Raw genomic sequence first — 26,037 nt, forward strand, 5'->3', positions numbered from 1 at the left:
TGTATCCAACTTAGCATTCACTGCAGCAAACTGATTTGAACCATGGCCTTCATGTGCTCTTTTCCGCTCTAAGTCTGCATTCTTGGTACTGTTGCTTGATGCTAGTCTTTCAATCAACATTTCAGCGTCATCTGGGTACCTTGTCTTGAAGTTCCCATCACTAGCAGCATCCAAAGCCATCTGATACCTCCAATCAATACCACTAAAGAAAATACTGATCAACTGCACTTCTGAGAACCCATGATGCGGACAATCTCTCTGGTATGCCTTGAACCTCACCCAAGCAGCCTTGTAAGATTCAGTAGGTCCTTGTCTAAAGGTGGAGAGCTTAATCCTCAGCTCATCAGACATCGCATCATCGTAGAAGTAGTTCAAGAATGCCACCTTGATGTCATGCCAGGTTGTCAGAGATCCTGGTTGGAGCTGCTTTAACCAATGAGAAGCTTCCCCAGCAAGAGAGTAGGGGAAAAGCTTGCAGTAGAGATAGTCCTCAGTGACTCCATTAGCCTTGATGCTTGTGACTATGTCCTCAAAGTGCTCTATATGATTTAGAGGCTTCTCATTTGGCAAGTTCTGGAATGGCCTTTGTCCAACAAGAGCAAAGTAGGCAGGCTTCAGCTCAAAGTCATTCCTTGGGAATGGAGGAGGGACAATTGCGGAACGGTTCTCATAGAATAAGTCTGGCCTGTTGAAGTCCGCAAGAGTCTTGACAAGCTCTCCATTGTCATCCCGTTGCCTCTGAAAATTCTCCGCATCAGCTCTGGCATTGCATCGATCGATGCCAGCATTGCGTCGATCGATGCCGTCCTGGTTGCGTTGATCGATGCCATCGTTGCGTCGCTCGACGCCATGTGCATTCCCATCGGCCACAACGAGTTCTTCTTGAATAACGTGGCCTTCAGCATCAAGTTTTTGGCCACGTTCGTTGCGCACATTACCCTCTTGATCCTTCAAAACCCCAGCCTCATCAGGTCTCAATATGATTATGTTGGCCATCTTCGCTGATTTGGCTGCTTTTGTGTTATCATGCTCTAGTTGTCCTAACTCTTGGTTTGTAAGCTTAACAACCGGACCAGTAGGATTTTTCCTGATGCTAGGCTTAGGCATGTACCTGAAACACACAAGAGAAAAGAAACAAAAGCATGTGAGTAAAACAGAAAAAGAAAAATTTAGACAAAATCAAAGATTTTAATCTAATGGTGAATCAAAAGAGTCCCCGGCAACGGCGCCAAAATTTGATATGCTCAAATTTAACCCTGAGCTACTCTCTCAAATTAAGAGATCAATTGTAGTACTTAGGGATCGAATCCACAAGAACTCTAGATTCACACAATAGACTTAATAATCCTTTAATTATGCTAAACAGAAATATTGTAATTAAATTGCAAGAATAAACAGAAAATAAAAGAGATGTAAATTCAGATGAAATAAACGCTAGGCCTAGGGAAATTCTCAGGAAATCATGGAAAATCAGATCAATTAATTAAGTAAGCAGGATTCAATAATTAAGCACCGTTCTTGAACTCTAAACACAATTATAAACTAAATCAGTTCTCATTGCAAATATTATCTAAGTTTTAAAACCAGAAAATCCAAATCTCTTTGCAAAATTCAAGTTAAAAACCACCAATAAAATCAGGTTTAGATAAGTTCACAAAATTACTAAATCAAATCTCTTTGCAAGAAATAATTTTGCTCACCAAAAGTTTTATCAGGAAAATCAATTATATTCTCATATCAATCAATAATCCTAAGATCTAAATCCAGATGACTAATCAAAGATCTAGCATTAAGAACAACCTATGGTGAAGAACAAGAAAGATAATGAATCCTAAGTAATAACAGATCTAATAATCCATGAAATCCCTAATGAGAAACCCTAAACCTAACAAGCAGATCTACTCAGACATAATCAATGAAACACAAAACATCTTCTGAATAAATTGCATTAAGAGATTAAAGGAAGAAATAAAGGAGTTCTGAATCTTCTCTGAAGGAGTCTTGATTCTTCTCTCCAAAAGCTCTCTAAAAATCTCTCAGGGTTTTGCTCTCAAAAGTTGCAGGGAAAAATAAAGCTTAGGTCTAAACAATGACCACAAAAATCCTATTTATATTCTTAAACACGGTCAGGGACCAATGATGCAAATATGGAAGACTTTGGGGCAACTTTGTAAATCTTCAAAACTTGTGGGAAAACTTCCAATTTTGACTTTGGCCTAGCATCGATCGATGCATATCAATGTGTCGATCGATGCATTCTCTAAATTTCGTCTCCCAACTTCGTAGCTCAGCTTCAATGCTTGATTAAGCTCCAAATCCTCCAATTTAGCTCTATTATGCTCCCATCCATGATAATTCCTATAAAGACTCAAAAAGACTCTAAAGACACCAAAAGACTCTATATATAAGACTTATATCACGGCTAAAAACACCTAAAAACCATGATATATCAGGTCCGCGGGACGGGTTGTCACACTAAGAAAATAGAGAGTAGAGAGAAACTGTTGGACATAATTTTAACCATAACGACATGAACCAATACGGGCCATAACGACAATTGTCGAGCCAATACGGGCCGTAACAACAAGTGTCGAACCAATACGGACTGTAACGACAAATATTGAACCAATAAGAGCTGTAACGAAAAATATCAAGCCAATATGGGCCGTAATGAGACCGACTGTGATTTGTTACGACATTATCAAGAAAATATTTGACTTAATCTCGTGAAGAGAATATTCAGACCGACCCTATCTCATGAAGAGGCGGTTATTCGGGTCTAAATCCCATGAGGATTAGGGTTTAAGAGATTTAGCTATAAAAAAAGATCCACCTCTACACAATAATGATAAAGTTGAGAGCAAAGCAAGAGACTTAAAGCACAAGACATACGACTCAATTCCAGAACACGGCTAGTGTTCATTGATTCATTGTGCTTTGAATTCTTGTATTTGATCTCGATATCTTGATTAATAAAAACAACTATTCAACATCTATTTCTTGTTTCTGTAGTCTCTAAATGAATCGATTACTTTTGTCCAAACACTACTGTTTCATCATTTTTGAGAGAAAGTATCGAGTCTCCAATTTTTTACATACGGACCTAAAATGGATGTGTTGGTGTGCGTCCATGAAAAAAACTAGGCCTGGGCATTCGGTTAACCATTCGGTTTCGGTTCGGTTGTATTCGGTTTCGGTTATTTTGGATATAGTAATATAGTAACCATTTGGATATTTATGAAATTTCGGTTTAGTTCGGTTCGGTTTCTTTCGGTTCGGTTTCGGTTTGGTTATTTAAATAAATAACCATAACTAACATAAATTATATTAACATTAACCAAATAAACCAAATATAACCAAAACTAACCGAATATAACCAAAATTAACCAAATATACAATAACAAAAATACAAAAAAGGGAAAAATATTGATTCAATTTTACAAAATAGTATTTAACTTTGTAAATTCAAAATAATAACATTTACATATATTGATTATTTAAAATATTTAATTGTTTTGAATCTAGAAATAATTTATATTTTAAGTTTATTTTATAGTTTTGCATAATATTAAGTATATAATATTTGATATCTTCTAGGTTTTCGGATATTTCGGTTAACCATTTAATTGTCGGTTCGGTTCGGTTCGGTTTCGGTTAGTTTGGATATAGATTTTTACTAACCATTCGGGTATTTGAAGAATTTCGGTTCGGTTCGGTTTAGTTTTTTTCGGTTCGGTTTCGGTCGGTTATTTGGTTATCGGTTATTTTGCCCAGCCCTAAAAAAAACAATGGTATTGCTTTCGCCATCTCAAATCTCTTGTAAGTAAATTAAAAGAGGGGTTTTGACCAAAATAAAATACAGTAAAACCTCTATAAATTAATAATGTTGGGGCCAAGATATTTTATTAATTTATAGTGATATTAATTTATCTATAAATTAATAATTATTATTTTATAGTGTAAATTAATAATTATGAATTTATAGATATATTTTTAATTGTTTATGAATTGAGACAATTTTAGCAAAATAAGATTAGATTTTCGGATGTTGTAAGTTTTATGGTTTAGGAATTGAACTTGTAATATTTAGAAAACATTATTGACAATTAATTACAAATACTATAGACAAATTGACTTATACACATGACATACACAAACTCAAATTTATGAATAATAATATCAATTGTCCTATCTTAATAGTCTGTCAAATTATCAAATTGTAAATGATGCATATCTAAAAATTGAAAACTTTAAAAATTTAACTATTTTTATGACATGTTATAGAATATTTTAGAGATATAGTTATAGTTTAAAAATACAACATTAGAATTGTTCTACAGAAATGAGCTTTAAAAGAAACATACATTAGTATATCAGTATATATATATATATATATATATATATATATGAATTTACATAATTATTAATTTATGATACTATTGGGACCATATTTTACATGGGGATTTTAAAAAAATTATTATCTTATTATCTTATCGAATTTTGTTAATTTTTACACTGGCCCGACTTAGGACCAGCACAATTTATTTATTGTGTTTATTAATTTATAGAGTATTAATTTATAGAGGTTTTACTGTATCATGATGATATAAGATGTCCGAAATTTTTAATGATATACTCCATAGAATGTAATTATTTTTTTTTTTTGGCAACATATCTTTGAATATATGTTTTTGGCAACATATCTTTGAATAAATTATTTTTTTTGGCAAAATATCTTTGGATATATGAACAATTTTATTGAGGCATTAATATATAGAATAACTAACAATAGCTAGAAAAAAATAAAAGAAAATATAGAAGTTTGATTTCAAATGTTTTAAAGCATAATAAGTAACATATATTGCATGGAAATTCAATTCAAATTTTTTCAAACCTTCTATCTATATATTTTAAAATCAGCATTATAACATTATATATAGACCAACTAAATGCTCAATTGTTATACTAATAATTCTCTCAGTCAATTGTCAAAGAATAAATAAATATGGAGAAGACATTTTCAGTACTATTGGTTTTCATCATTTTCTTCATAATTTTTGCTTCCGGTATTATTTTCTATATTTTTTTTAATTAGTTAGGATGTGAATACATTTACAGATTTACTTTCAACGCATTTACTAGAAACTAACTAATATTTTAACTACATGATGCACCTAAATGGATGCATAAATGTTTTGATCACTTAAACAAAAACCTGATTTAATTTTAGTTTAGTTATTTTATCACTTTAATACACTATGATTTTGACAACTACTTTTACAGTTGAAAATAAAATGCAAGCAAATGCATGCATGGAAGGTCTCGGTAATTGCCAGCAATGTGATGCAAGATGCAAGGCCAAGTACGGACCAGAAGGCAAAGGCAGTTGTGATGTCAGGAATCAATTGTGCACGTGTTACTACCCATGCGGAAAAGGTCCTTCGTCACTCGGCCCACTCCAGTCCAATACATGCAACGCTGTACTTCCCGTGTGCGACGATAAATGTGATAGTGAGTGTTGCAACCAAATATGTGCGCAAAATTATTTACTAGGAAGTGGACTTTGTGACAGCAATGGCGGTATTTATATGTGCAAATGCCAATATAGTTGCTAAAATTATTTCAATTCTTTTAAAATAGGCAAAACCGATTAATTGTCTTTTTCTGTTTCAACTTGGATGTGACAAAATTATTATTATTATTATTATTATTATTATTATTATTATTATTATTATTATTATTATTATTATTATTATTATTATTATTATTATTATTATTATTATTATTATTATTATTATTATTATTATTATTATTATTATTATTGAAAAGCTGCACTTATGGTTATGGATGTTCAATTTTTATATATTGATTTTTAAAAATTAAGAAAATATATATATCATTTGCTAGGTCCGATGAGAGTGAATGAATTTTTGAAAAACCTCAAAAATAACCTACAACTTTTTTTGGCAGTGTAGGTGAACATGTCAATATAATCGTTTATAATATTACTTATATTAAATTTACCAATAAAATATTTTTGATTGAAAGGAAAAATAGTAATTTTGTGACTTTAAACAGTAATATTCAATTTAGTTTTGAACACCAAAACTGATATAATATCGTGAAAAATAAGTTTATGAAATATGGTGGGTATTAAAAGATGACAAATGTGTGTAAATTGGTTCACAAAGTTAAAACATCTTCCGACTTTCAATATGCGTTGGAAATTGCGGTGAGTTTTACTTGGGTTATAACATGTTTGGGCAAAGTTAAGAATTGATGAAAAGGTCATAATATATGATATTTTGATGAATAAAATAAAAGAAAATTTTATAATTACTTTTTTTTACTGGGTAAACTTTCATTAGGATAGTAAATTAGGTGTTACAAATAGGAATCTGACTTAGCAAAAGTCATCACCTGTACAAAAGCGAAAAGACTAAAAACACTATTCTAGTCTTTGGAGATGCATGTTATATAACCATGATCTTTACAAAAAGAACAAAATCATTTCCTGACTAGAGAGAGAGCAAAAGACTCATAGGACTAAACTCACTCATTAAAGAAAAGGTGTGCTAACCAAGAAGAGTAACCAGCCGCTACATAGGAATGCAGTCGATTGTCCTCATTTACACTTCTAGCAATGATAAAGCTCATCTATTTGCTGCCCCTGATTCACCAACTAAACGCCATTCTCCTAGCAAGTTTAAAACCAATAGAACTTGGGACGAATGGAACCTAAAGAACGGCCACGCCTTTGTTCTATTGACTGCACCTACCAAAACAGAATCCTCCAACGCAAAACAAAATTTACCAAATTTGTGGCTTAGCATGCTTTCCACTGCCCCCACCACACTGATCATAAGTTACCTCATGTTTTGATTTCATCTTAGAAAAAGGTCTCTTGATGTGGAGAACAACCACTCCTAACACGTTATTCAAAATCCAGGAAGCACCTGCAATTTCATTCCTCTTTGACCAAGAGACTCCGGTATTATACTTTATCCAATCAGGCTTCGGAGGATCCCAGATATTAGAGTCCCTCAAAGGAGGATTTGTAATACCATTCACCGGTTGATCCGAAGAGTCACTTTCAGGGTCTTCCACCTGTTGTGCATCGAACCAAACCTCGACATCCTCTTTGATCTTCATTGTCGTCTCTAAAGGAGAAAAGCTTTTACCTTGGAAAACAAGGAGTTACAGTTCTTCCAGATTCTCCATAGTATCCAAGGAAAGCTTCTCCTAATCTCTTCATGCCACAAAATGTTATCCATGTTAATTAGCAGATGATGAATATGAGGGAAGACTGACTCACCACCATACATGAAATTTGGAGAAGGATAGTTAGAGAGAGCCCAAATATGACGAGCCAGAGAGCAAGAGAAAAACACATGACAAATTGATTAACCAATCAATCCACAAATCGCACAAACTCCATCAACTCGTAAACCCCTACGAATTAGAAGGTCACCTACTGGGAGAGCTCCACTCAGCATTTTCCAGAGGAATACTTTAATTTTTGGTTCAGTCTGCAGTTTCCAAACCTGTTCTTTTAGGCCATTGATGGAAGGAAAAGCGGAGGCTTCCCTGATGAGAGGATCTTTAGAAATCTGATTAGCCAGCCAATAACCTAATTTGACCGTGAAGTCACCACTTCTAATGTGTTTCCAAGCCTATAAATCATCCATAGAAACCGATGGTTTTTTTTCCTTTATCCTCAGCACATCATTAGGAAAGAACAACTCTTCAAACTTGTCATTATTCCAATCTCTTCTGTCAAAGTCGATCAAGTCGCTGACCTTGAGATTGATATCAATGAGATAATTTTTAATCCAAGGTGCTATCATACCTCAATCATCCAACCAAAAATCACACCAAACTCTTAAGCTAGTGCCATTTCCTACTCTGTCGATTAGACCCTTATTAAGCAACTCTCTTTCATGGAAAATTTTTCTCCAACCAAAGGATGGCCTAGTGCCCAAAGGATCATTCTGAAATGTCCCTCCAGGAAAGTATCGGCTTTCATAAACCAAAGAGAACAAACTATCTGGCTCTTCAATGATTCACCAGGCCTGCTTCGCCAAAAGTGCTTGGTTAAAAAGAGTGATATCTCTAAACCCATACCACCTTGGTGTTTGGGGAGGCACAACCTATCACAGCGTTTCCAGTGAATCGTTCTGACATGTTCACTTGAGCTTCATCAGAAATCTGCCAAGGCGCTTGACAGGTTTGCACACAATTTTTTGGGAAGCTTAAAGCAATACATGGCATAAACGTGCATTGCTATTGCCACTGTCTTAAGCATAATCTTTTTTCCTCCTTGAGATAAGGTTCTTGCATACCATCCAGAAAGATTTTTCTTGACTCAGTCCTTTAGGTAATGTAATATGGCTATCTTTGATCCACTAAAACATTCTGGGAGACCTAGATAGGATCCTTCTCCAACTTGATTCATGATTCCAAGTCTATTTTGAATATCAGCTTTGATCACTTCTGGAACCTTTTTACCAAAGGTTATTGAGGATTTGTTGACATTAATAACCTGACCAGTGACATCCCATTAGCCTTCAAGAGTATATACTCTTAAGCGTCTCTACTTCCTCTAAGTTTGCTTTATACAAGAAAAGACTGTCATCCGCGAACAGCAAGTGATGTATGGTAGGTCCATTTTCCGAGAAATGAACACCTGAGATTTTCTTTTGGAGCTGAGCCTTGTTGAGCAGGTGAGTAAGACCTTCTGTGCACAGAGCAAAAAAATAAGGGAGAGAGAGAATCCCCTTGTCTGAGACCTCTCTATGGAATGATCATTATCCAGGAAATCCAAACCTGGTGAAATCCCAATGCGATTAGCAGAGCTCTTAGATAACACCACTCGACTCTATCAAATATCTTGGACATATCCGACTTGACAGCCATATAACCAGAAGAAAAAGCATTTTAGTATTCAGAGAGTGCACTAATTCATGTCTAATCAGAATATTGTCAGTAATGAGCCTGTCATAGACAAAAGCTGATCGAGTGTCAGATACAATACTAGGAAGCCACAGCTGAATTCTTCCAACTATGACCTTGGAGATCACCTTGTATAAGACTAAACAAGGGCATATAGGACTCAAATCAGGCATGGTTTTAGGATGGGGGATCTTAGGGATAAGAAAAAGATGGGTATAATTCCATTCTTGAGGCATGTAACCATTTTGGAAGAAGTTTTGTACCTCAACTATCACTTGAGCCCCCACTATACTCCAATATTGCTGAAAGAAGAGAGCTGACATGCCATCTGCACATGGAGCACTGGTGGGATCCATGGAAAGTACTGCTTCTTTGATTTCTCCTGGAGAGATCACCTTAGTTATACTCGTGTTCATCTGATTGGAAACTCTAGGCTGAAGGTCTCCAAACCAGTTAACAAAGCTAGAAAGATTTGAAGACTTGAATATCTCTTGGAAATAGGCTGAGGCTACGTCCCCTTTCGCTCCTTCTAAGAACTGACTAATTCCATTCACATCCTCCAGCTTCTCGATCATGTTTCAAGCTCTTGATTCCTTGACATAAGCTTGGAAAAACTTAGTGTTTCTATCCTCACACCTTATCCATTGTTTCCGACTTTTTCTGGCTCCAAAAGATCTCTTCTTCTTTATAAGTGTGGGCCAGTTCTTTCTTGAGAGTTACAATCTGGTAGAAACTTGGATTAGGGCGAGATTGTTGATCCTCCAAAGCTACCTCGATCTTTCTTATATTATCTTTGGAGTTTATATTATTCACTCTCTTCCAAGCGCTTAGAGCACTACGACAAAGCCGAAGTCTGTTAGCCAAGAGCCTCAAGTCAATATCTCAAGATCCCCAAGCATGGGAAATAATCTCTTCGACTCTAGGTTTATTGAGAAATATTTTGTTATATCTGAAAAGCCCTTTGTATGAATCTTGAGAAGTTAGAAGATGAATAAGAACAGGCCTATGATATGATCCTCTCATTTCCAAAAACCACTGGTTTGACGCCGGGAAAAAAAAAGAAGCCAGTCTTTGTTTTCAAAAGCTCTATCCAACCGGTTTTGGATCCAAAGGTCATATCTTCTTCTTGCCCAAGTTAAATTGTTTCCATTGCTTGAGAGTTCCTCCATTTCACAAGCTGACAACATCTCATTGAAAGGTTTGAAAAGAGAGTTTCTAGGTCCCCCTATCTTCTCTCCATTATGGCAGATATCAGTAAAGTGCCCTACCATATCCTAGCTTTATTTTCTCAAACTTCCAATCCTTGAGATTCTTTCCCACACCACTTTCCTTTTCTTGAAATCCGGATCTTCATATATACAAGAGAACAAAAAAGAAACCGCTCCAAACTGAACTTCCATGTCTATCAGATTATTGTCTGCATACTTAAACTCGATTTGGACACTGTTCTTCCAAAAAAAAGCTAGACCTCCACACCTCCCAACAAGTTGGATAGTATAAGCACGGTCATAACCTAGAATACTTTACAAATCTACTAATATATTCCTATTGTGCATCGTCTCTATTATGAACAACATCTCAGGGAAGTGGTTTTTACGCAGCTCCTTGAGACGAGGAAGAGCCAAGTCTTCAGACCGTCCCAAACCTTTGCAATTCCAACTCGGAATTCTCATTGAGACCACCTCTAAGGAAGTAAGCTTTGGATGTTTTACAGTGCTTGTATCCTCCTCATCTGCTTTCCTCTAATCTTTCCTGAGTGTTACGAAATATAGATCATATATAGCTTTGAGACCCTCCATCAATGCTAGGCAGTTTGTTTTTTGGTTTCCTTGTATTCTTTTGAGGTCTACGTCTTGCTTTAGGTTTTTTTGGATAGTGCCGGAAGGACAAGCTCCAAAAGAACCAGTCCTAAAAACCGTTGCACTATCCTGAAAAGGTTGGGATAAAGCAAGAAAGAGACCTGGAATTTTTGGTGATTTTTGACAAATGATTGAAGAACTCGGCTTCCCCAAAACAATTCATCTCTAAATTCAAAGGGGAATCTTGATCTTTAGAAGATGGCAACTTGGAAGAACAGCACACTCCCGATAAGGAAAGAGCCGCATTGTCATAGCCGTAAACAAGACCTTTGTTCTTGTTGATGTCATGATGAATAACAAGTAGAAGTTCCAGACGGAGAACGGATTTCTGAGCTATGGGATCTTTTTCAACCTCACCGATCATCTTTTGGATCCTGTCGACTTTAATTTGAAAGTCGTCCATTGTATTTGCCTTCAAGTATTGCCTCATACCTTCTAAAACTTCTTTTGCGATTCTATGTTTGCATGTACTAGGACCAATCCCTACCTGGTCTTCCCGCAAGATGCCAAAGAGGGGATCAGATTCTTTGAGGAACAACTTCTTAACCAGACTAGGAACCTGGATCCCCGCTTTTCTCGCTTCAGCTTCATCTTTTTTCTTGTTAGACAATATTGGACAAGAATCCACATCATGCTTCAGACGCTGACAGAGAAAGCAACGCTTTTGGATTCTTTCGTATTGGAATTTTACGATAGTCAAACCTCCATTAGGTTGAGCAATGACTTTGGAATTACGAAGAGGCCTTGAGATATCAAACTGAATTTTAACTCAAAAAAAAACCATGAATTTGGGGTTTGTCTGGATCAAAAGCTACCTCCTTGACCTCACCCAGTATTTAACCTAAAGTCGTAGTGGTTTTTGCCGTGTAATAGTTAACAAGAAGATTCTAAATCTGGACCCAAATTGGAATTGTTTAAAATTAATTGCAGGAGGAATGTAATCTAGAAGGTAATCTAGAAGGTCTGCCATCACGAAAGGAGCGTCTTCTTCTTCATCTTTAAGAGACATGGCCAAAAGAGCCTTATCAATCGCCAAAGACATTATTGAACTTCTAATTTTGGATCTCAGAATCGCCGAAAGAACACATATATGGCAAAGTGAACGAAGAAAAAAACTAAGAATATCTTGTAGAACTCTTATGGAATGAAAATAACCAAAGGGAATGAGACAGACGAATCAGAAAAAAAAAAAGAAAAAAAAAAAAAAACAGACGATGATTTTCCTTCACAAACACTTTTGATGGAAAATATTTGAGGAGAAAATGATGAAACATAGTGGAAAACAGTAAGACTCGACAAATGAAATGAAACGACCCGACCCGTTTTTTTAAATAATAAATATATAATATAATAAGTAACTACAACTAGTGGTCTCATACCCACTAGCCACCTAACAACAAACACAACCAACAGCGGAATAACAATACCAATATCCAATAAATATAAATAACCAATAATCAAATATAATCATAATCCAATAACCAATCATCAGGAACATGATCTCAGCAACCTAGCAATGTTTCTAATGACCCAACTCTAGCAACCTAGCAATGCCAGACAACATCCAATCGAGCCCCTAGAACATCCTCCTCTTCATTGCCTGGATTCCACGATCACACTTTGCCTTTACCTGTACCACAAACACATATTGCAATGCATGATTATTTAATAAACACTCAGTAAAGCAATCCTTCCATCTACTGGGCTATACACACAAGCAATAGAGTCATCTCTAACCATTAAACAACAATCAACAATCAACAAATAACAAACCAGGACTCTACATCGACCGACACCAACATGCATCGACCGACACCGAATGGGTATGCATCGACCGACACAGGGTTGCATCGACCGATGCTCGATGCACTTGCATCGACCGACACTCGCACTGCATCGACCGACGCATGCTCGACATAACACGAAAACCCTAGGGTTTTACGCGCTGTCCTCGCACTTGCATCGACCGACGCAAGATATGCATCGACCGATGCAATGCCAAGCATCGTGTTTTCCCCGAAGCTTCTCGCCGGATCTTCGTTCCTACAACCACAAAACTTGATCCCAAGCCACAAGAAAGCTTCCAAACGTCCAAAACAACGATCTAACAAGTCTAACAACACACAACAAGCACATTAGAGAGTTCTCTAGCTTAGATAAGCCATGGTCCTGCACTTACCTTTGTCAAGACGAAACTGAACCTCAAACAAGCAAAAACACACTGCCAGGAAGCTCCTACAACGATCCCAGCTACAGATCTCTACAGGAACTGCCTCAAATCAACCAAAATCTCCAAGAACTCTCAAGAACTTTTTCTCTCTTCTGTTTTCTCTAAAAACGGCCAGTCTCGACTAATGAGACAAAAGAAACGATTAAGGGTTTTTCCTTCTCCCATTGCCCAAAACGCAGCATTTGACTTAAGTCAAAACGCACAAAACTGAACCTGCATTGACCGATGCAATCCCCAAACCAGGATTTCGGTTCACAGATGTTACAAGAAAAGTGTTTTTCCAACCTACAAGTTTTCCTCTTGACTTAAACAAAGACATTAAGTAAAATCTTGAACCAAAACGAGTCTGTTTAAAATGGACACAAAATATATTTTTGATTTAATTACTTAGACCATCTCCACTAGAGCAACTCATATAAGTTGCTCGTAATTAAACTAATCATATGATTAATATTAAACTAATCAAGGCAATCCATTAACAACTTTAAACAAAATCACTCTTCCCCTAGAGAACTCCTATCAAAATAATTAATCATTAAGATAATAATTTTTAAAAGAATTGTTTATTATTTATCAAATTTTAATAAATTATTTAATAATCCAAAATGACAAAACAATTCATTCAATTACTTATATTACATTAAAAAGAAAACAAAAATATTTTACATAATTGGGAAATATTAAACATATTTTACAAAAGACGAACATAAAAAAAAATTACATCGAAAACAAACATATTACACTATATTTAGTTGTTAAAACTTTTAGAGAAAATTATTAATTTGTATAGTAAATTTATTTATTTAAAAAACGTTTAAAAAAAAAAAAAAAATCACACTGAATTGTTTTTAAGTAATAGGAACAATTCACATAAAACAAATGTCAAGGCAAGTATAGAGCTGGGTAATGTCATCCAACTGCCTTCACCACATGAGACTTCCCACACACAGACACATGTCGATTGTGAAGTAACCTTCGTTGTAGAATGGTATAACCATAGCCATTAGTAGGGGGATAAATCGAGCCTACTTTAGTTCTACAACATCCTTACACCGTTCACAATCACTGCTGCTGCGAAGAATATGTAGCAGAGCATGAGGCAGTGTTTGGGCAAAGCAGAGCTTCAACTCCAAGTATAGGCATGTCTATGTAGACTAGGGCATAAAAAGTGGGATAGGCGGTCCCGCCAAAGTCTGGGAAGGCCTTGTAGAATAGCCAGAAGACGCAAGGAGATATCACACAGCCCATTGTGGTTCCAATAGCTTGGCTCAAGAACATTGATCTTGGTGAGGCTAATGTCATGTAACCGGTTTTGAAATCTTGCATAAGATCCGAAACTGTTGATCCAAAATATCATAAATCCCACAAATCCTCCTAAATTCTACTTTCAGTACACCCCCCCCCCCCTTTTGTTCACTTAAGATACAAACTGTATATCGATCTAAGAAACAACCACTTTAAACAAACTGTATCTTATATATAAGGAGTAGTGGATCTCATGTTTTTCCCATATCAAGTGCGAGAAGCGAGATTGACTTAAACCTTGCACATTTACCTTTATGGCAGAAAAAGCTTGGCTTCATCCGCCTGTGTCCATCTAAATGAGTTTTAGAACTCTTCTAGTTATGAAGAACTGATGGATTGAGATTGTCCATCAACCAAACAAAGATACTGAATTGACTTGCAGTTCAAAAGTTGTAGAACAATTCAATTTCAATATATTAAGGTGAACTGCGAACTAATAACATTGGCAGTAGCAAGAATATGAACGAAACATATGACACAAAGAATGATAGATACAAGGATCTATAGAATTAGAGCTCACCTTGGCTATTGTATTTCTCATACAGATGTGATAGCTCTGAGTAATTTGATGATGTGAGACCACCGGTTTGTTCATGGAAACACAATCTTTAACATCGGAAACCTCTACATGAACAATGAACAAAAGAAATCGCAATCAAGATAATGAAGAAAGAAAAAAAGTTATCATCTTGAAGCGACATTGACGATCAACATAACATCCCCTTGAATTTGTTCAAAGCAACATCATTCCCATCAATGTCCTGCCTCCAAAATACATCTCAGTTTTTTCAGATTTAGTAGAATCAATCATAATAACCTAAAATGCACCTGGACTATTTACAAAACAGTAATGCAAGAGCTAGACGTGATGCAACATTGTTGTGGAAGTTGCATACTAAGAATTTTGCATCATGGTTAAAGGAACAGGCAAGTGTCTTTTATTAGTGAAACTTATATACAAGTTGCATACCAAAAATTTAAGCTGACTTCTGTCAACTGTAGGTGCATATTGATTCAGAAACACATGGAGAAACTCTTAAATGGTTGGCGTATGGTCCGCGTAGGTTGTGACAACCCGTCCCGCGGACCCCACTAGCCCCCCGCTAGCTGCCCCAACGGACCGTCCGTGGACCCTGCTAGCCCTCCGCTAGCTGGCCTAACAGACCCCAAGCTGGCCCTGCAGGGCATCGATCCTAACCCATCACTGTGGATATCCCAATCCACCAGTAGGTTATTGGTGCACCAGGTGTTCCTCGAACCCTGGTCTTTACCCTTTAACAACCTTCCCACAGGACAAGCTGTCACCAATTGATCTGCAGATCCAGTGCAAGAGACACTGCAAGAGACACTGCAACCTTTTAAGCTGACTTCTGTCAAGCTGTCACCAATTTATATACAAGTTGCATACCAAAAATTTAAGCTGACTTCTGTCAAGATGTCCCAAATTTTTAGTGATATACTCCATAGATTTTGTAATTATTATGTTTTTTGGCAACATATCTTTGAATATATCTTTTTGGCAACATATCTTTGAATAAATTATTATTTTTGGCAAAATGTCTTTGAATATATGAACATTTTTATTGAGGCATTAATATATAGAATAACTAACAATAGCTAGAAAAATATAAAAGAAAATATGGAAGTTTGATTTCAAATGTTTTAAAGCATAATAAGTAACATATATAGCATGGAAATACAACTCAATTTTTTTTCAAACCTTCTATCTATAGATGATAAAATCAGCATTATAACATTATATATAGACCAACTAAATGCTCAATTGTTATACTAATAATTCTCTCAGTCAATTGTCAAAGAATAAATAAATATGGAGAAGGCATTTTCAGTACTATTGGTTTTCATCATTTTCTTCATCATGTTTGCTTCCGGTATTATTTTCTATATTTTTTTAAGTTAGTTAGGATGTGAATACGTTTACTTTCAACGCATTTAGTAGAAACTAACTAATATTTTAACTACTTGATGCACCTAAATGGATGCATAAATGTTTTGATCACCTTAAACGAAAACCTGATTTAATTTTAGTTTAGTTATTTTATCACTTTAATACACTATGATTTTGACAACTATTTTTACAGTTGAAAATAAAGTGCAAGCAAATACATGCATGGAAGGTCTCGGTAATTGCCAGCAATGTGATGCAAGATGCAAGGCTAAGCACGGACCAGAAGGCAAAGGCAGTTGTGATGTCAAGAATCAATTGTGCATGTGTTACTACCCATGCGGAAAAAGTCCTTCGCCACTCGGCCCACTCGAGTCCAATATATGCTACATTGGAGCTGGCGTATGCAACGATAAATCTGGTCCCTCGTGTTGCGACCAAAAATGTGCGCAAAAATATTTACTAGGAAGTGGATTTTGTGACAGCATTGGCCATATTTATTTGTGCAAATGCCAATATAGTTGCTAACTGTTTCAATTCTTTTAAAATAGGCAAAACCGATTAATTGTCGTTTTCCTGTTTCAACTTGGATGTGATAAAATTAGTAATGAATTATTATTATTATTATTATTATTATTATTGAAAAGTTGCACTTATGGTTATGGATGTTCAATTTTTATATATTGATGTTTAAAAATTAAGAAAATATAAATATCATTTGCTAGGTCCGGTGGTTAACGAGAGTGAATAATTTTTTGAAAAATCTCAAAAAATAACCTACAATTTTTTTTGGCAGTGTAGGTGAACAGGTCAATGTAACCGTTTATAATATTATTTATATTGAATTTAGTAATAAAATATTTTTGATTGAAAGGAAAAAAACTGTTATTTTGTGACTTTAAACAGTAATATTCAATTTAGTTTTGAACGCCAAAACTGATATAATATCGTAAGTTTATGAAATATGATGGGTATTAAGAGATGACAAATGTGTGTAAATTGGTTCAGAGTTAAAACATCTTCCGAACTGCAAATGAAAATTGTGGTGAATTTTACTTGGATTATAACATGTTTGGACAAAGTTAAGAATTGATGAAAAGGTTATAATATATGAGAAATTTTCATATTTAATAAGTTATACACTACTAAATAAAATAATAATTTGATTTCTTAATGAAATCTTACTTATATTTTTTTAACTAAAATACTTGTGGAAAATGACATCAGAAAACGTAACACGAAGAATTACGAAACAAAAAAACAACGCGACGTGCGTTTTTGAAACATTCAAACGACGTGATGGTAAACTACAGAGAAGGCCTTATCCTTCCTCCAAGCCTCTATACACTATTCGTCTAAGCTTTAACTAAAATCAATGGCTTCCACTTCCACACTTCTTCTTCAATCTCTCTCTTCTACTAATCTTCACATCACAGTCCCAACAAGAACCTACAGCGTCGTTCGTAGAACATTCAAATTTACAACGAAATGTTCATCAAAACCAGAGCCAAAAGATCAGTTCCTCGATCTCACGCCCGCACCTGAATCAATCAACACAACAAGCGCAGAGAAGTTCCCAATAGAGAAACGAAGAAGATCAGAGATCGTACGAGACAGAACACAAAGAGGAATCGAGAAACCAGAGCCACCAAACTTCGAGATTGGTTGGAAAAGAACAAAAGAGATCAACTTGGAGAAACCTAAAGGTTATGTAATAATGGATTTTTTAGAGAAGTTCGAAGCTTTAATGGCGAGAGATTTCGGTTCGAAGGAGCTTTTAGCTATAGCTGGTGAGATAGTCGCAGAGAGAGCTAGAGAAGAAGCTGAGGTTTTGAGAGATGATGGTAAAGTTGAAGAGAGAATGGTCACTGAGCTCTTTAGGGTTTTGAAGTTGATGGAGATGGATTTAGCTATGGTTAAAGCTTCTGTTAAAGAAGAAACTTTGAATGAGAGGATTGAACAAGCTAGAGCTAGGTGTAGACAAGCTATTCTTGTTGCTAATTCTTTCTAATTCCTTCTTCTTTTTATATTATTATTACACAAAACAGAGCTCCATCATCTATAAAAGATCTTTTTTTTTTTTGGTTCTGGATTATACATTGGATTGAAGATGATAGAAATCAAAACAAAGATTCATGCTTTTGGTTATTTTTTGAGTAAAGTTTTTAATTAATTGAGAAAATTTGACTTCCACTAATTCCAATTTTTTAAGATATATTATCACCAAGTCTCATGCTTTATTGTAAACCACACAATCATAAAAATGCAAACTTTATAGTTTAAACCATTCAACGAAAGCTTCACAAGACAGCACAAGACAGAAACAATGGTGGCACTCAGATTCTACACTGTAGTAGAGATGTCGCTACCATGTTTATGTCCATGCCCATCATCATCGCCGATTTCACTTTCGTCGTCTTCTCCGAGATACCATCTCCGTAACACAGCAAAAAGGAGATTAGATTCATCCAGAAACTGTAGAACTCTGCGCATAAGTTGTTCATCTTCCTCCACTGTCACTGACCAAACAGAACAATCTTCTTTCAACGATGCTGAGATGAAACTCATTGACGCTTTGATCGGAATTCAAGGCCGTGGCAAATCCGCTTCTCCTAGACAGCTCAATGTATGATAAAAACTTTTTACTTTCTTTGATTTTCCCTGCATGTTTTCTTGATTAAATGTCTGATTTTGAGAAACATTTATGTTGTTGTTAGGATGTGGAATCTGCTGTGAAAGTTCTTGAAGGTTTAGAGGGTATTCAGAATCCTGTATGATTGTTTTCTTGTGAAACCCTTTTCATCATCTTCAAATTATCAAAAACTCTGTTATGTTTTGTTCTTTGACTGACTCATTTGGTTGTGTCTTTTGGGAAATGTTTTTGAAATGTTTAGACAGATTCTGACTTAATCGAAGGCCGTTGGCGATTGATGTTCACCACAAGACCTGGAACTGCATCTCCAATCCAAGTCAGTTCTTCATCATCATATTCCCACTTTTTACATGATTTTGATTTGTATGTAAGAAGGAATTTGTCTCTGCAGAGAACATTTACAGGAGTAGATGTGTTCACTGTGTTTCAAGATGTATACTTGAAGACAACAAACGATCCTCGTGTTTCAAACATTGTTAGATTCTCTGACATCATTGGAGAGCTAAAAGTTGAGGTGAGCTTCTTCATTCAACTCTTTTGCATCTAAAGACTGAGAAATCAATGCGTGTTTAATTTGTTTCATCAACAGGCAGCTGCATCGATCAAAGATGGGAAACGGGTTTTGTTCCGTTTCGATAAAGCCGCTTTCTCTTTGAAGTTTCTTCCTTTCAAAGTTCCATATCCAGTTCCTTTTAGACTTCTTGGTGATGAGGCTAAAGGTTGGTTAGATACTACTTATTTGTCGCCTTCAGGAAACCTTAGGATTTCAAGGGGAAACAAGGTAGATGAGTTTCTTGATTCTGAAATATTAAAACTGAGAGCTTTATAGTGTTTTTGATCCATAAGGAGATATATCTGTAGCGCAGGGAACAACGTTTGTTCTTCAGAAAGAAACTGTACCTAGGCAGAAGCTGTTAGCCACCATATCTAAAGACAAAGGAGTAGCAGAGGTAATGTGTAATGCCTTTGAGAAACCTGAAAACACAATTGATATTTTGGCTTTGAATGGAATTAATGGATCTGTTAGTATAAGTGCAGGCTATAGATGAGTTTCTTGCTTCTAATTCTAATCCGGTGGAAGATGATTACGAGCTTTTAGAAGGAAGCTGGCAAATGATTTGGAGTTCACAGGTCACTTCTCTGATAACTTCAGCTTTTTTTTCTGTCTTGAACAAGCAACTTATTCGTTTTGATAAGTGTTTTGTCGGTTTTTTGTGTTTGTAGATGTTTACAGATAGTTGGATTGAAAATGCAGCAAATGGTCTTATGGGAAGACAGGTAAACATTTTTGTTAGAATGTCTTTAAGTAGTATTCAGTTGCTTCAGCTTGTTGAGGATTTGATTCAGATCATCGACAAGGATGGGAGGATAAAGTTTGAAGTTAATATCATTCCAGCATTTAGATTCTCCATGAAAGGCAAATTCATGTAAGTCTCTCTTTGTCTTTTAGAGTGTCATTTTAATTGCTATAATGTAATCTTGTTTCTTGTTTGGTTTCATGAACTATCAGCAGAAAATCAGAAAGCAGTACATATGACTTGAAGATGGACGATGCAGCAATTATAGGCGGTGCATTTGGATATCCAGTCGATATAACAAACAAGATCGAGCTTAAAATTCTGTAAGATCTCTCTACAACTTATGATGATGCATTAACTCATTAAGCAAAAATGTTGGTTCTTGCTAATACAAAGATGCTTGCTTACTTTGATGTTTTGTAGGTACGCAGATGAGAAAATGAGAATAAGTCGAGGATTTGATAACATTATCTTCGTTCACATCCGAGAAATTTAGCTGCGTTGTTGTTGTTCTATGCTCTTTATTTGAAAATGTGAAAAAATTTAGCATGTAAAAAACTGTCAAATGTTTTAACAACAATGGATTTAAGGTGATTGTTGGTTTTTTTTTTTTGGATGTATAACAAGAACCAGAAAAAACAAGAAAACTACATGAGAATGATGATGATATATGTGTTTCGCTACTAATGTCTAAATTAAAACAAAATTAAGTAATTAACCTTAAACAAAAAAAAATGGAAGTTTTTACTTTTTGCTCCAACTTGCCTTGATCATAAAACAAAATGTTCAGTAAATATTTTATTTCTACCGAGAAAATACGAAAATCTCATTAAAAAAGGAAACTTACCACTAACAGCTTCTGGTGACATTTAATTAGTCTGTAAATTCCCATTTTCACATCACATAGAAAACTAGAAATAACAACAAGAAATGGAAACTGTAACATTCTAAAGATTCATTGTTAACAAAAACAACAGAGAAACATAATACTGATTTTTCCAGGATTTGCTCCCTCAAATCTCTCCCTTCAAATACTCTTCCTTATTTTCTTCTATTTCTATTTTGCTTTTTCTTCTTGCGAAGATCTCTCTCTATTTCTCTGTTTCGTGTTTTTTCTTTTTTTTTTTGGGGTCTTTCTTGTTTTGTTAATGGATATGGATGAGATGAGCAATGAAGACAAGACAACGACAGAGACTTCGGGCTCAAGTGATTCAGTCTTGCCGCTCATGAAACGCATGAAACCTACTGTTGTTGTTGAAACGCCTCCTGCCTTGTCTAACACGGTGACAACAACGAAATACAAAGGAGTGGTTCAGCAGCAGAACGGTAATTGGGGTGCTCAGATTTACGCGGACCATCGGAGGATTTGGCTTGGAACTTTCAAATCCGCTGCTGAAGCCGCCGCTTCTTACGACAGCGCATCCATTAAGCTTCGAAGCTTTGATGCTAACTCGCACCGGAACTTCCCTTGGTCTGATTTCACGGTCCATGAACCGGATTTTCAAAAGCCCTTCACGACAGAAGCTGTGTTGAACATGATCAAAGAAGGTTCTTATCAGCACAAGTTCAGAGACTTTCTCAAACTCCGATCTCAGATGGTGGCGTGTATCAACATCGGTGGATCAAAACAAGTTCAAGGTGGAGGAGGACGAGGAGAAGCAGCTCAAGAATCGGGAAACTGTTTTTCTTGGACGACGGAGCTTTTTCATAAGGAGTTGACACCGAGCGATGTAGGGAAACTGAATAGGCTTGTGATACCTAAGAAGCACGCAGTGAAGCATCTGCCTTACATAAGCGATGATCACAACGAGAAAGAAGAGGGCGAGACAGGAGGAGCTGTGGATGATTTGGAAGACATAGAGTTTTACGACAGAGAAATGAGACAATGGAAGTTTAGGTATTGTTACTGGAAAAGTAGCCAGAGCTTTGTCTTCACCAGAGGATGGAATGCATTCGTCAAGGCGAAGAATCTCAAGGAGAAGGATATTATCGTCTTTTACGATTGCAATGTCCCGAGCGATGCCAAGACATTAGAAGGCCAAAGCAAGAACTTCAAGATGATCGATGTTCATTACTTTTCAGGCAACGGTTTCATGGTTCCTGAGGAAGTCAATAAGACGGCTCAGGAGAGTTCTGGTGAAGAAATGAAGACAGGAAACGTCTTTAGCTCAAAGTTAGAAGATGAAGAACCCAAATCTGAGGAGAAAAAGGGAGGAGGGTTTATGCTGTTTGGTGTTAGGATCCAATAGCAACTTTTGTTTCTTAGGGATTTTAGCACTATGACTTAATTAGAGTTTGGTTTTTGCTTTGTATTTTACATAGTCTATTTATTTACAGACTTGGTGCTTTTGATTTTAATATATAACATTAATTAGATTAAACGTCTCTCTTGAGTAGATAACACAAGAAAGAAAGCCAAAAGAGGCTTCATGGCTTCTTTTAAGAGTTTAGACAAAGCCACTGGCACTGCTAAAAGCCTAAAACCTACCATGAACAAAACAATGCCAACGAAGACATTGACTTAATGTCACAAAATGAAGCAGAAATAAGAGTTACAACTCTCTCTCTCTCTTTCTCTCTATCTCTCTCTCTCTCTCTCTACTCTATATACTCCTTTAAGATTGGGTGAGTCTCCGCTTACATCTCCTTCGAGTTCCATCACCCTTGATGTCAGGAGTATCTTCTACAACAGTTTCTTCTTGTACAACCAAACCTCGGTTTCTCGATAGTTTTCTTATTGGTGTTGTCTGAGAATCTTGTGTGAAATCTGCTGGAGCAGAGGGACAAGATGATGAAGCGACTGCAATTTCCCTGTGTGGCATTAGCTCCTCACCCAGTGGAACCACTTCAGACATCAACTGTTCGACATATATCATCACCAAAAAGAAAAAAAATCAGACACTTTCAGGACATAATTTAGCAATCGAGAGCATGAAATGAGATTCTATTTTATTACCTTCCAATCTTTGAAATCTAATCTGAACACAAAATGGTTATAAGTGACTTCACCCGACATCACCAGGTCTGCAGCAGGTCCGTTTCTTGGTACTGTTGAAAAATTAGAATGATCACATATTAAGTGAAACAAATCAAATATCAAAACCAGACAGAAAGAGAATGGACTAGTGATCTTACAGGCGAAATGTGAACCATTTTTATCGACAATAATCTCAACTCGTCCATCTTTAGCCAAGAAAGATAGAGCGAACAAATTCTCTACAGTCTGTGCAAATGACCGCCTGTTGAGCACCAAATTCTCAAGTCGCACGCGCTTCTTTCGCCCCAAGATGGTAAACATTATTGCCATATTCTTGTCTGTATCAGTCTTCTCTTCTGATTGTGTATCATCTACCTGGTAATTGCAATAAGTACTATAAATCAGCTTATTTATTTGTTATCCAAATCCTAACTACATAACACAGTCAACATGTTCCAGAAAAACCATCGCATCATATTTCACAGCAGAAACATTGCAACATAGCTTCATACTCGTAAACGCACTAATCAGGCTGAGATAAAAAAAAGCGCTCAAAGAATCAAGGTAAGGAGATGTGAAAGTTAAAGATGTGCAGTCACGACTCACAAAGGAATATAGGACTAGAGATACTACATAAGTGGAATCAGTTCAATATTGCTCATAAACTCAAACAAAATGAAGTCTGCAAAATATATTATTACCTCATCTGGACGAACGCCTTCACCAAGCTTTGTACGTTTTCTGTTGGCAGCCCTCTTCTTTTGCTTCAGTTCAGTGTCCATAGGTCCCAACCTGGTCGCAAAACAGATTCAAAAAAAAAAAAACCTTTGTTTAGTCAAACTATCCTCAGCTGTGGCAAAGCCTATGCAATAATATAAAGTTATGAGAACTCACATTGTTGAACAACCACATGAAACTAAAACAGTAGAACAGACAGCAACCCCAAGATCCTTCCACTTCATAGACACTTGAGCAGTCTCATCAGCATCAATTTCCAAAGAACCCTGACCAAACCCACTGATCAAAGCATTAACAAACTCAGCAGGTGAAACCCCATGAGTAGACTGAGACTTCACAGATGTCATTAAAGTGTTTGCTATATCAAGAAGTGCCTCTGCATCAGCAATTTGCTCCCTTGGCTTCCGAACTGCAAGTTGTAACCAAAACCCAAAAAAGGAAGTCTTTTTTAGCAAAGACAAAATTGGAACTTTTCACATACTAATACTAATCAAGTTGAAATGAGACTAAAGCTTACCGTGCTGGTGCAAGTTCTCAACTTCATTAATAATTCTAGTGAATTTGTCTGAATCAATCCTCATCAAATCATCTTTAGAATCTGCAAACAAAAACAAAGAAACATCAGAGAAATCACCCAATTAAAAAAAAACCCTAAATTGAAAACGAAATTGGGGGAAACGAATCAATGGACATAAGAGTTGAAAATGTTTACCGCTGATTTTGGTCTGTAGAGCGAGATACTGAGATCTGAGAATTCTCCGATCAGAAATCCCTTGTTCTTCTTCTTCCTGAGTCGGAGGAGGTTCGTCGATACGTACGGAGCCATCTCCGGTTTTTCTCTGTTTCTCCTTCTTCACAGACCTCAATCGCTCGGGCTCTTCGTCGTCGGCTTCTCTTCCGCCACCGCTGTTTCCGGTGGGTTCTCTTTCTCGCTTCACCGTCCTCTTCATGGTGATTTCAGAATTATCGAACAAGGAGAAGCGAAATGAAGAAGAAGAAGTGGAAAAAAGAGAAATTGAAAACCCTAACGGCAGATTGAATTTGGGGATTTTTGTTTTTTTTTGATATTTTTGAGGGAAAAAAAGGAAGAAAGAGAAAATTTCGATGATTTTTTTCCCGCCGAGTCCATGAGGTAATATAAAACAATTTAACAAAAGCTTTTCCAATTCCAATGAAGTCACTCGTGTTCACGAAGCTTTGGGTAGGGCCGAAGCAATTACGGTAGTTTATTTATTTTTATTTTGGTTCATAAGATGTAAAACTTTTTTTTATTACTAGTATTGTTTAAAACTTGGGCAATTATCATAAATATCACTAAAATAGGTTTTTATTCCAAAAATACCACAATTTAGTTTTTTTTCCAAAACTACTACTAAAATGTATTTTTTTCAAAAATACCACATAATTGAACTAAATTTCTAATACTAAAAACTAATTCCTAAATTATAAATACTAAACCCTACCCCTAAAACCTAAACCCTAAAACTAAATTTGTCAACCCAAATATTAAAAAAAAAAAAATCTACATGCTTAAAATTCAATTTTTTGTGTTAGTGGTAATTTTGGAAAAAAAAACTAAAATGTGGTATTTTTGGAAAAAAAACTTTTTTAGTGGTATTTAAAAGAATTTCTCTTAAAACTTTACAAAATAATTTTGGGCAAATGAAAAAAAAATTGAAAAATGTATATCTAAGAAAAAACAATTATAAGTTTACAACTAAGATTTTATTATTTTATAATTTACCTAGGAAAAAACGCATTTATTTTTGTTTTTTTTTGTTAAATTGGTTAAACATAATTTTAAGGATTTTTAAAGAATGAAAATGTAAAATAATTTTGTTTTATAATTTTACTAATAAAATTTCGTATCCACGAACTAAAAAATAAAAATAAAATAAGATGACAGATACAGTATTTTTTAGATAATTTTAGAGTTACAGATTTAATTGTTACAAAAAGGAACAAAAAGAAATCAGTTGAAAATAAAATAAAAAAGAGAACAAGAAGTCAAGAACCATACCAAACGAATACACTTGTAACAAGAACTAAAAGAATAATACTCTCTCTGCTTAATGGTTAGTTTGACGTTTTAGGAAAAAAAAATTTGTTCCTAAAAGAT

At 35.6% G+C, this 26,037-nt stretch overlaps 6 protein-coding genes and 1 non-coding gene across 14 annotated transcripts; 6 read left to right on the forward strand and 1 right to left on the reverse strand.

Annotated features, from left to right (window-relative positions):
- Positions 1-235: 235 nt before the first annotated feature.
- On the forward strand, positions 236-342 carry LOC147924791 (small nucleolar RNA R71). Its single transcript, XR_015587948.1, has one exon. It is a non-coding gene; the product is annotated as a small nucleolar RNA R71 (small nucleolar RNA).
- A 4,634-nt stretch (positions 343-4,976) lies between these two features.
- LOC104758403 (defensin-like protein 183) lies at positions 4,977-5,725 on the forward strand. Its single transcript, XM_010481263.2, has 2 exons — positions 4,977-5,066; positions 5,284-5,725. Exons 1-2 carry the CDS (start codon positions 5,006-5,008, stop codon positions 5,613-5,615), a joined length of 393 nt encoding a protein of 130 aa, XP_010479565.1. The 5' UTR covers positions 4,977-5,005; the 3' UTR covers positions 5,616-5,725.
- Positions 5,726-16,146: 10,421 nt separating this feature from the next.
- Positions 16,147-16,882, forward strand: LOC104758405 (defensin-like protein 183). Its single transcript, XM_010481264.3, has 2 exons — positions 16,147-16,238; positions 16,449-16,882. Exons 1-2 carry the CDS (start codon positions 16,178-16,180, stop codon positions 16,778-16,780), a joined length of 393 nt encoding a protein of 130 aa, XP_010479566.1. The 5' UTR covers positions 16,147-16,177; the 3' UTR covers positions 16,781-16,882.
- Positions 16,883-17,627: 745 nt separating this feature from the next.
- Positions 17,628-18,333, forward strand: LOC104758406 (protein CHLORORESPIRATORY REDUCTION 41, chloroplastic). The gene has a single exon (XM_010481265.3). It carries the CDS (start codon positions 17,628-17,630, stop codon positions 18,261-18,263), a length of 636 nt encoding a protein of 211 aa, XP_010479567.1. The 3' UTR covers positions 18,264-18,333.
- A 161-nt stretch (positions 18,334-18,494) lies between these two features.
- LOC104758407 (putative plastid-lipid-associated protein 12, chloroplastic) lies at positions 18,495-20,886 on the forward strand. 4 transcript variants are annotated; one of them, XM_010481268.2, is made up of 11 exons: positions 18,495-18,878; positions 18,970-19,023; positions 19,147-19,221; positions 19,297-19,419; positions 19,495-19,686; positions 19,772-19,855; positions 19,944-20,036; positions 20,130-20,183; positions 20,253-20,332; positions 20,416-20,526; positions 20,627-20,886. In XM_010481268.2, exons 1-11 carry the CDS (start codon positions 18,579-18,581, stop codon positions 20,697-20,699), a joined length of 1,239 nt encoding a protein of 412 aa, XP_010479570.1. In that variant the 5' UTR covers positions 18,495-18,578; the 3' UTR covers positions 20,700-20,886. The 4 variants fall into 4 exon arrangements, 2 of the variants coding, with proteins under 2 accessions (XP_010479570.1, XP_010479571.1); XM_010481269.2 differs by having other exon boundaries at positions 18,497-18,878; positions 20,419-20,526; XR_015587241.1 differs by having other exon boundaries at positions 18,538-18,878; positions 19,767-19,855.
- A 453-nt stretch (positions 20,887-21,339) lies between these two features.
- LOC104758408 (AP2/ERF and B3 domain-containing transcription factor At1g51120-like) lies at positions 21,340-22,452 on the forward strand. 5 transcript variants are annotated; one of them, XM_087497310.1, is made up of 2 exons: positions 21,340-22,362; positions 22,414-22,452. In XM_087497310.1, the coding sequence occupies exons 1-2, from the start codon at positions 21,352-21,354 to the stop codon at positions 22,450-22,452; spliced, it is 1,050 nt and encodes a 349-aa protein (XP_087353436.1). In that variant the 5' UTR covers positions 21,340-21,351. The 5 variants fall into 5 exon arrangements, with proteins under 5 accessions (XP_087353436.1, XP_087353435.1, XP_087353433.1 ...); XM_087497309.1 differs by having other exon boundaries at positions 21,340-22,339; positions 22,382-22,452; XM_087497307.1 differs by having other exon boundaries at positions 21,340-21,841; positions 21,872-22,452.
- Positions 22,453-22,549: 97 nt separating this feature from the next.
- Positions 22,550-25,076, reverse strand: LOC104758409 (non-structural maintenance of chromosomes element 4 homolog A-like). Its single transcript, XM_010481271.2, has 7 exons — positions 24,631-25,076; positions 24,436-24,516; positions 24,075-24,327; positions 23,882-23,972; positions 23,339-23,555; positions 23,160-23,251; positions 22,550-23,061 (listed from the first exon to the last, which is right to left on the reverse strand). Exons 1-7 carry the CDS (start codon positions 24,866-24,868, stop codon positions 22,819-22,821), a joined length of 1,215 nt encoding a protein of 404 aa, XP_010479573.1. The 5' UTR covers positions 24,869-25,076; the 3' UTR covers positions 22,550-22,818.
- Between the last annotated feature and the right edge of the window lie 961 nt (positions 25,077-26,037).

This window comes from Camelina sativa, chromosome 17 (genome assembly GCF_030686135.1).
Source record: "Camelina sativa cultivar CO46 ecotype springtype chromosome 17, ASM3068613v1".
Classification (NCBI taxonomy): Eukaryota; Viridiplantae; Streptophyta; class Magnoliopsida; order Brassicales; family Brassicaceae; genus Camelina; species Camelina sativa.